This window comes from Octopus bimaculoides, chromosome 15 (assembly GCF_001194135.2).
Source record: "Octopus bimaculoides isolate UCB-OBI-ISO-001 chromosome 15, ASM119413v2, whole genome shotgun sequence".
Taxonomy (NCBI): Eukaryota; Metazoa; Mollusca; class Cephalopoda; order Octopoda; family Octopodidae; genus Octopus; species Octopus bimaculoides.
In genome coordinates this window covers 28,680,395-28,690,636 of record NC_068995.1, presented here as the reverse complement: position 1 = coordinate 28,690,636, position 10,242 = coordinate 28,680,395, and the positions used below count along the sequence as shown (strand labels likewise).

Below are 10,242 nucleotides of genomic sequence, written 5' to 3'. Positions count from 1 at the left end.
CTTATTAACTGATACATTATTAATTATCTTATAACAGCAATGCCTGGAAAAATCATGGATTACATGGGAAAATGCGATCATGAAAAGTGATATTCTCAAGATTCTAAACCTGGAAAAGTACAGGACAAGTTATTACACCTGTAAAAGTATAGGATAAGATGTTACTTCTAGTAAAGTAAAGAATAAGAAACTTATTACTTAAAATATGTTACTAAAATTAAAATTTGAATATTAAAACTTATTTATTATAGTTTACAAATAACACTATACTTATTTAAGTAGAATTTGGCTAATTTACTACCTTAAATACAGAAAAAAAGTAACTAATTAGACAAACTTACAAATTAGCTGAACAGTTTTGTACAATAAATTTAAGATGAGAACTGTAAAGAGTGATAAATTAGAAGAACTGGCATTCTTTGCTGCAATATTTTAAGTCAAAAGTTTCTTATTCTTTACTTTACTAAAAGTAATAGCTTGTCCTATACTTTTACAGGTGTAATAACCTGTCCTGTACTTTTCCAGGTTTATGATCTTAAGAATATGACTTTTCATGCTCGTATTTTTCCATGTAATATAAAATGGATAACTATTCGAGATTGGCAATTCATATCTTCAACCTGGTCCAGTATTGTGGACACGGCTTAGATATACTATAAATAGCTGCTACATAGTATAAAATTCGTGTCTCATTGATTTCAAATTCCTCCCACTTGTTAGGAAAAAGCTAACTCTGCTGACTGCCATAAAATATCAAGAACATGAAATGTCATTTTTAAGGTTCATTCTAAGACATATAAGTACACTATGACGTTTTGAAGAATACTACTTGCCTTGATTTTTTTGCATGGGATGTCATGGTATCTTTCTCAAATACATATATGAATGTCACCAAATAACTCTTGTAGTTATGGAAATAATCGCATGGGTATTGTGCTTTGACTAATGTTCCAAACGTTGATCCAGTTATGGGATATTTTGAGAATGACGTATGTGCTCAAAGTCTAGGTTAGATACTTTTCATTAATCCTGCTGAATTTTTAAGTGTATCTAGTGATACACATATCATCCAATCACACATTGTATGTGTGTGTGTGTACACATATACATTCATAAACAGACTCACATATGCACACACAACAGACATATTAATAAACCTCTTAATGTGTAGTTGATACATCAGCCAATTTACATACGTTTAATATTATGTAAAACAACAATTCAAGTAAAATGGAAATGAAATAAAGACAACAATTCAAATGGATTGAAATGTTTAATATCAGTTTTTAGTTAGAAGTTCTCATCAGGAGGATGCAGTTTTTACTCAGATGATTGGTATAGCGTTGAATTTTAGGATGGGGGATATAATGGGATCGAAATAAAAAGAAAGAATACAATGGGGAGGAAAAGTAACAGCGGACTTATGCCAAGAGATCTACATTAAAAGTGTAAATGCATACTCTTTGAGAAAATTTCCGCTGAGAAAAAAATTATTCAAGAGATATACAGATGGATAAATAATATTGTTTTGAAGTTTCGCGTTTGAGAATAGGAACTAGACAAAGTGTGGTTTAGTTGTAGGAAGAAAAACATGATTGTCTTGGCTCAATAAATTCTTTATCATATATAACGCTTGCTTTACTCGTCCCCTTGCTTACTTATTAGTTTATTCACATAAGGGTGCGGGACACGTTGAATTTGTAGTTGTTGCCATTTTTAGACTTCGGTCCCCCGTATAAAAAAAAATAGATTAAAACATAAGTATCAGTTTTGGGAGTAAAATGTGCGCATTTTTCTTCAAAACTGTGTAGGTAGATCTTATATCTGATTCGGTCTATGACATTTTTCCTGAGTTGTTCGACTCTGCCTCTTGTAAACTTCGAGTTAAAATGAGAAAAGCTACAAGAGTCTACAGCAAAAAGAAAAAAAAAAAGACACTGTGCAACTGCTCTTTTTCAGTCAGGGGTTTCCGTGTTGTTTTATGTTTCTGCTTCCTTTTTATGCAGATAATATCTGACACAAACAAAACAGAAAGCATTCATCAAAATATTTCATTCATTACATTCAGTAACAGTCTTCCCCAGTGAGTTAAATACCACTTCCATATCCACTTTCTTTTGTTTTATACACTTTTGTATCTTCAGCTTAGTCAAGTTTATCGCTAGATAATAGCAATAAATTTGTATAAATATAATCGAAAATATTTTTACTGTAGAAATACCACATCTAAAGCAACTTACGATAAAAAAAAATCTATTACTAGTGAACACACACTTCTGTGACTTTAATGATAGAAGTGAGAGAAAAACATTTAGAACCGATACGGTATTTCTTTTAACACAATTACAGATCATTTAAGCTCAATTTCATGTTCAGTACTATCAGGCAGTTCCTTACTCTTTCTTACAAGAAACAAAGGAAAATTACCAAACGTATTTTTCTTTGCATCATCTCCAAAGTTAAACCATCCAAACAAATCGCAGCTCTTATTTTACAACCCTCTTTCATTTCATTTTGATCTATCTCAGAAAGCTTTCACAAGGGGAAAGGAAATAGGAGGATTGTTTTAGTGGACATTTTTCTCTTTTGCTACGCTTTTCCTGCCTTTTAGACTATAAACTTACATTATTTTACATTATTTTACTTCAATACTTACAACGGCTCTTTCTTTCTTTCTAACTCTCTTCCTCACTCGTTTCTCTCTTTCTAACTCCCTTCCTACCTCGTTTATCTCTCTCTCTCTCTCTCTCTCTCTCTCTCTCTCTCTCTCTCTCTCTCTCTCTCTCTCTCTCTCTCTCTCTCTCTCTAACTCTCTCTCTCTCTCTCTCTCTTTCACTCTCTCTCTCTCTTTCTCTCTCTCTCACTCTCTCTCTTCAAAAATATCTGTCATCTCTCATCGTCAATTACAGTTAATCGCTAATTACGTTGAATCAGTGATTTCACTCAGCCACAAATGATTTCCTGTCGTTGTGTTACAAACTCTACTAAACTGTGACGACCATTTCTAAAGTTCAGTGATTACTAATTTTTACAATCTCACACCAATAAATTACTTTCACCAGAATGTCACACCACAGACATGTACAAACACACACAGATATGACTCTGTGAGGCATTTTTGTAATTAGTTAAAAGAAAATAACTGATAAATTTGCCGTTAGTTCTATAAACGTATAGAAGTGAAATGAGCAGATCAATTAAGAGGACAATACCATTAAATGTCCAAAGTTCAGGAGATCCTGCATCACTCGTCGATGTTTATAGGCTTCAAAGTGAAACGACACACCAAAGTTATCGTTTGTGATGTGCGGAAGTTGAAGCGGAGTTGAGAGAGTGTTTTGCGCTGCTTGATGTGACGTAAACATCTGACTTATGTCATTTGCTTCTTTGGCTATTTCTAACTCTTTCATTTGATCCATCATACATTCTTCACGCTCTATTATCTTCTTAAAATTGTCCATGAGATTTTGACGTTTCCGATTCATTTCCTGCTCGGACATGGACAAAATATCGCGCTCCCTTTCGTCAATCATATGACGTAGCTTTTGAAAGGTCAATTTAATTTCGTCAGTTACCTGTGTTTCCATTTGGCTCAAATGTTTCATTGACTGCTCGATTTGAGCTCTTTTGAAGAGATATTCCTGCTTACTTTTCTCCATTTCAGTAATTGTGTCATTGATAATTGGTGTGTATTTACTGAGGGCCTCCGTTATGTTCATTACGTTGTGCCCGTTTGTGTTTTTGTGGTCCAGGACGGTACAGTCACAGCACACGGGGATTGCACACGGCTCACAAAAGAAGTTGAGAGGCTGCAGTTGGTGTTTGGCACAGTATGATATATCGTTGATGCCGGTTTCCCGTACAAAGTTAATCAACTCTAGCACAGTGTGGTCGTTCGGCAATCGACGTAAGTCATCTTCTGAAGCGATTATACTATCTCGACATGAAGGACATTGGATTTTAACAGCCCGTGGCATACTTCGGAAAGCTGAGCTCAATGACTGTCGATATTCTCCTTCAACGCGGAACATTTGCAAGAAACAGTGCAAACAGAACGAGTGGTGGCATGGTAGTGTCTTGGGCAGTTTTTCTGATTCATTAAATACTTCTCTGCATATAAGACATCGCAGGAAAACATCTTCAAAATGCTCCTCGTCAAATATTAGATTCCGTCTACGAAGCTTTTCTGTACTATGAATATTTTTGGGTACCTTTTCTGGAATCTTTTCTGTAATAAAGGGGAAAATGCTGTTAAAAGACATCTATAGATAATAGATAAAATGTTTGATTGTGTAAAGAACAGAACCAATCTGCGTAGACAGAATTTCCTGTTTCCCATGATCTAGAATTAATTTTGGGTTAATTAATAATTTGTATGGGTGTAGTTAAAAGAGTTTATGGAAGAGTGTATGCTAGTGTAAATATGAGTTGCGTAAACAGAGATTATTTTCTATGGAAGTAGATTTGTTCTGAAATTCTCCGCAGCTATAATTCATTCGCCACGCCTAATGAGTATGTTGGGCGTATAAGAACAAATAGGTAGCTGTTTGCTTAATTGTTGCTATGTATAAATTGTAACACTACGGAGCTCTTATAAGAAATAGTCTGGAATTTAATGTTTAATAGTTATGGCTCTATTAAAACTTTTTTCCATATAAACACACAACAGATTAGACTATTATTATTATTATTATTATTATTATTATTATTATTATTATTATTATTATTATTATCATTATTATTATTATTAAGGAGGCGAGTTGGCATAATCGTTAGCACGCCGGGCAAAATGCATAGCGGCATTTCGTCCCGCTTTATGTTCTGAGTTCAAATTCCGCAGAGGTCGACTTTGCCTTTCGAGTCGGTAAAATAAGTACCAGTTGAACTTTGGGGTCGATGTAATCGACTTGCCCTCCTCTAAATTTCTGACTTTGTGCCAAAATTTGAAACTGTTATTATTATTATTCAAGTCAAAATTATCATTATTCTACTGCACTCTTTCTGCTGTATCTTTGGTCAAAATACTAGTTAAACTTGTTTTCGTAATGCTCCATCGATAATATGGAAACGTAGGACATTATCAAGGAATATTCTTGAGTTGTATTTATTGAGTTGTTCGGCTATCATTTTTATGCAACCACAAAACATCTGACTCGATGCAACTAATTTAGTATGAGAAGACCTTAAGGGATGTAGAATTTCAACACGAAATCCATTATATGATTTGTTTCTCTATTTGTATGCCGTTTGTGCAAACGTCAAGGTTTAACCAAATATCATAAAATATATGCGGGTCTACAACAAGCCGTTCGAAATTATAGAAATTTGTGATTAATTGTCGCCTTAGAGCGATTTGCAGTTTCTTTTATATTAAATCATTATGAATATTTATGGGAATTGATGATTTTGATTTTGAGAGTTTAAAGATAACAGCAACTTTACTAAATTTCCAACACCAGTGACAAAAAAAATAAAATCAACAAGAAACAGGGAAACTTTCAAGACATACTTTGTTCATTTCGAACTGCTAATCCAAGAGACACATCACAAGAACCACAGCTAATAGTTAATATCTTTCTGGAAAAGAATATCAACTACCATAAGAGACGAAATATCGCGCAAAAGACAATGTTACATCAAAATTATTGAGAGGTTTCCAGAGGTTACACCACACCAAAAGACCTAAAAAGAAGACACTCTACTAATTTTTAAAAGAAACTTTATCTTTTTTTTTTTTTGACAATAAGAAGAGTTCTGCAATAGGGTTTGAATGATAAATAAACTTTCAATGTACAAATTCAGTGACTAAATGCACAAAATAAATTAATTTTATTCTCCAGATACTTTTCTTTCCAATTTACAAATATTTTAATTTTAAAGTCTTCAATTCATTAACTCAATAAATGCAACTCAAGAATATTCCTTGATAATGTCCTACGTTTCCAGATTGTCATGTCAGAAGTTGATACATCAAATATATATATATAAATCATGTGTGTGTATGTGTGCGTGCGTATGTGCGTTTGTGTGTGTTTGTGTATCACTTATTACATGACAACGGTGTGTCTAAATATAGTACATATAGCGGATATAGTGAAAATATTGTTATTTCTGTGATCGCCATCATCGTCGTCATCTTTATCCTCACCATCGCCATCATCATCGTCGCCGTCGTCATCATCATCATCATCATCATTACCATTGGTAGATACTATGAAAATGTTATCAAGAACCTAATCCACTTAGCCATTTATTTCACAATAAGTACTCGTTATAGGGTTTCTGCTTTCCGAAATCAATAAACAAGATACAAGACGTACATTAGTTATCTGAAGCGTTTTAAGACTCACATTTAAGGCGGGGCACGTAGACGGTAAATAATGACCGAATGAATTAAACAGCAGCTAATGTGACATATCTGTGGTTAGGTAGATAGACTCAGCCCATCCACCTAACAAGATCCTTTCCGAATATTGCTTGAAACAATGAAGGAAGAGTCATTTATTTCTTGAATCAAACCCTCTTAGAGTTTAAGATGTACTTTACGATATTAGTGCACAACTCTTGCGTTATTATAACTATGTAAACGAGGGGAAATGTCGAAGGAATTTACTGCATTTCGAAACACCTTCGGGGATAACGAGTCAATATGGACGCTTCTATTTGTCATTCGCCCTTCGATACATAACAGCTAGAATCTCCCTCCTATCAAATTCTATTGTTGCAAAGAAGCGAAGAATATATTGGAACACTATAATCCTATATATACGAAAAGATTGTATTATCAAAACTGCAATATCTTTAATCGTAGCTTTACATTATCAGGAATCATCTGAGCCTAAACAACTTATATACTTGTACCGAATTAACCTTGGCATGTATTGGTATAACTACTACATTGCTTAGTAAGGAACATGTAATGATATGCAACAACACTATGCTAAAAAGTAAAGTAGGGCAAATAGATATTTTGCCTCTCACGTACACTCGCCCCATCGGTCATGTGCAGCTATAACACTCTTAAAAGTATTTCCAGGACAGTCAGTGATATTTTCAGAGCACCCTCAGTCCAGTCAGCTTATCTTGTTTACACGTTATTTATTCTAGATCTCTTGTGCTCGAATCAGATACTGTACACATATAAAAAAAATTCAATGTATATACTTATCGTTTACGTGTGTGTGTGTGTGTGTGTGTGTGTGTGTGTGTGTGTGTGTGTGTGTGTGTGTGTGTGTGTGTGTGTGTGTGTGTGTGTGTGTGTGTACGTGTGCGTGTATGTGTGTGCCGATCTGTCGCCATGTGTATACTGTGAATGTGTGAACTGACAAGGACAAGAATAATAGTTTCTTGGTTGTCTGTGTACTATGAGGGAAGGAGGACATTTAGTCAGCTGCAATCACCTTCGTATATCAGCCGTGTAACCAATGGGGGGATCACTCTACCTGCTAGAAATAGCAGCCAAATCACCTTCAAATTATATCCCACCGTTGGAAAAGGAAACGTTAACTAATGTGAACCTGGGTTCTTTGCTGCATATGAGAAAAAGACAGTGTGGTCATGGCTGGAGTACCTTTAATCGTAAGTTCACCGGAACATAGACAACATTAGATAAAATAACTACAAGATCAAACTATGTAGTCAAAGATGAAACCTTTATGTATTAACTCAATCTGTTAAATATAGCAGTCAAATCTCCCACATATCACAACCCACTATCTTGAAAAATAAAAAGACACACTTGTTAATATAGTTTTTCGTACCTATACAAAGACGAGAAGATTATGTTTGAACTGTCTGTGATGAAAGGTGTTTTTAATTAAAGTTGGCCAGGAACTAATCACTTGTCTTTCCACCCAACATCATCTGTACTTAGTTCTCTTTCCCGAGCCCGCACTAATCTCCATGCTCAGAACGTCAATCGAAGAAATTTATTCCCTGCAAATCTTTTTCTGCAGCTATCGACTTATAACTGTTCAAGAGAAACGTTAACTATTGGGTCATCCCATAAATAATGCAGCTTTTTTTTTCAATTACATGAACTAAAAGTCGGAGGGGAATGGGATAAACTACCTGTATCAACTTGCAATAAAAGCAGATAGTAATTACCCTTGCCCTTATTCTTATTACAAGTTTTGAAGAGTGCAGTTAGATTTTAACAGTTATTTTTTAAAGTTATAATGGAAGTGACAAAGGAGCATATTCAGCATAATTTGCTTTATGAGTACAATAAAAGCAACAGCGCAACGGAAAGTGCAAGGAATATTAATGCAGTATATGAGGGTCGGACAATAAGTGTAATGCAGTGTCAACGGTGGTTCCAGAAATTCCGAGCCAGAAACTACAGCCTAGAAGACGAGCCTCGTCCTGGAAGAACTGTAGAGCTCGACGAGGACGTCTGACAAACCCTGGTGTAACAAGATCACATCGTAACTATTGAGGAACTAGCAGAGAAGCTTGGATTTGGTCATTCAAGCATTCATCGACTCCTGCATGCCATCGGAAAAGTGAGCAAATTGGGTCAATGGGTTCCTCACAAACTTTGCGAGTCTAATGGCGCGCAGAGAGTGAATGCGTGCTCTTCTTTCCTGTCACGTCTCACAAATGAACCTTTTCTGGACTGTACAATGACTGGTGACAAGAATTGGCTTCTTTATAAAAATGTCAAGTACTGAAGACAGTGGGTAAGGAAAGGAGAAACACCGGCACCTTAGGCTAAAGGTCTTCACCCACATAATGTGTTGTTATTTGTTTGGTGGAATATGAAAGGTTTAGTTCACTTTGAACTTTTAAACTCAAACCAAACGGTAACAAAGGAGATCTACTGCGAGCAACTTGAGCGGCTTAAGTTATCGCTAGAAGGAAAACGACCACCTTTGCTTTCAAGACGAAAGGTTTTCTTCCATCAGGATAATGCTCGGTCACATACAGCGAGGATGACATTCTAAAGGCTGGAGCAGTTTGAATGGGAAACGATGCCCGATCTACGATATTCGTCGGACAGAAAATATGAATTCTGTAGACGAGGTATAGAACAGTGGTGGAGGAGTATTTTTCGTCACAGACAAGTGAATTTTGGAAGAGGGGCCTTGCAAGTCTACCAGATAGATGGTAGAGCATTGTAGACAATGAAGGAGAATATATTTTAGATTAAAAAAGAACTTTTGATTATTCTAATTTTGAAAAATAAAAGAAGTATAAACAAAACAACATTGTTTATGAGATGACCTAATACATCGATCTGATTGATGTTAGGTATGTTGGTGCAGATGCATAGGTGATACGAGTAACTTTTCAAAGAATCCTGAGGTGACTGAAGAAAGACTGAGTGAATAACAGGTCGTTCAGCAATACCATCAGGGTTGGGATAAATTGGAATGAATCCAGTTTCATTTCTTTACCTGATTCCAGATGATGAGTTCGCTTAAGGCTCTACGATATTGGTGATATAGCCGAGTATCAATCCGTTTCTTTTATCGAAAGACACTTGTATGACATTTTGAATATTTTGAATTTATTTACTATCATTAATAAAGGTTGGGTGCCAAGAATATATACCTTATTATATGATCATTACTAACAATTATTGATAATATGAGTAAGTATATATAATAGGTCCCCACCTTCAGAGATATCGTTGATCATATCAACCCAGTACAGTTGACTCTTTGATAACGAGCATCTGTAGAAACGAAAAATCATAACAGTGAACACTTTTTCAATGATGTGGCAATAAATAAAATCATGTGAACGAACGCTTTTCAGAAAAAATCGCGAATTAAAATTTTAATTAACAGAAGATCGACTTTTTATAGAAAAATATTCACTATGCAGAAAGGAAAAACTTTTCGGAAGAATATTACTGTGGAAATCTTTTTTAATATTTCTGGGAGAGAAATTGGTGTAATTTTAATCCATGTTAACACGGAATACGGATTGACCAAATCTATAATCTTTACCACCTTGAAAAACTTTTTAGGCAGCTAAAACCTATATCGGTAGGTATATTTGTGTCACGCAAATATTTTACTAGTATGCTTGAGAGAAAAACAACTAACTAGTGATTCAGTGAGTGAAGTAATTTATTTATGAGAAAGGTAAATCTTTTTACGAGCTACTAGAGAGAGATGCTCCTAGTATAAGTGTTGTTAGTGAGTCTAGTCCAGTAAAATTTAAAGCCAGCAAGGGATTATACAAATCTTTAAAGAGTTGTTGCAGAAAAATAGTGCCGAGTTTTGTGAGCGT

The 10,242-nt window shown here is 35.0% G+C and overlaps 1 protein-coding gene across 4 annotated transcripts in view; it reads right to left on the bottom strand.

Moving 5' to 3' along the window:
• Window positions 1–10,242, bottom strand: part of LOC106874375 (tripartite motif-containing protein 59) — a 107,159-nt gene that overhangs the window by 38,748 nt on the left and 58,169 nt on the right. For 2 of the 4 annotated variants that reach the window (XM_052973217.1, XM_014922089.2), the window contains exon 2: window positions 1,261–4,228. The exons of the other annotated variants lie outside the window; for them this stretch is intronic. In XM_052973217.1, coding sequence (XP_052829177.1) covers window positions 3,198–4,228 — 1,031 coding nt within the window. In that variant the 3' untranslated portion in view covers window positions 1,261–3,197. Of the gene's footprint in view, window positions 1–1,260; window positions 4,229–10,242 lie in introns of those variants that run through there. 4 annotated transcript variants of the gene reach the window in all.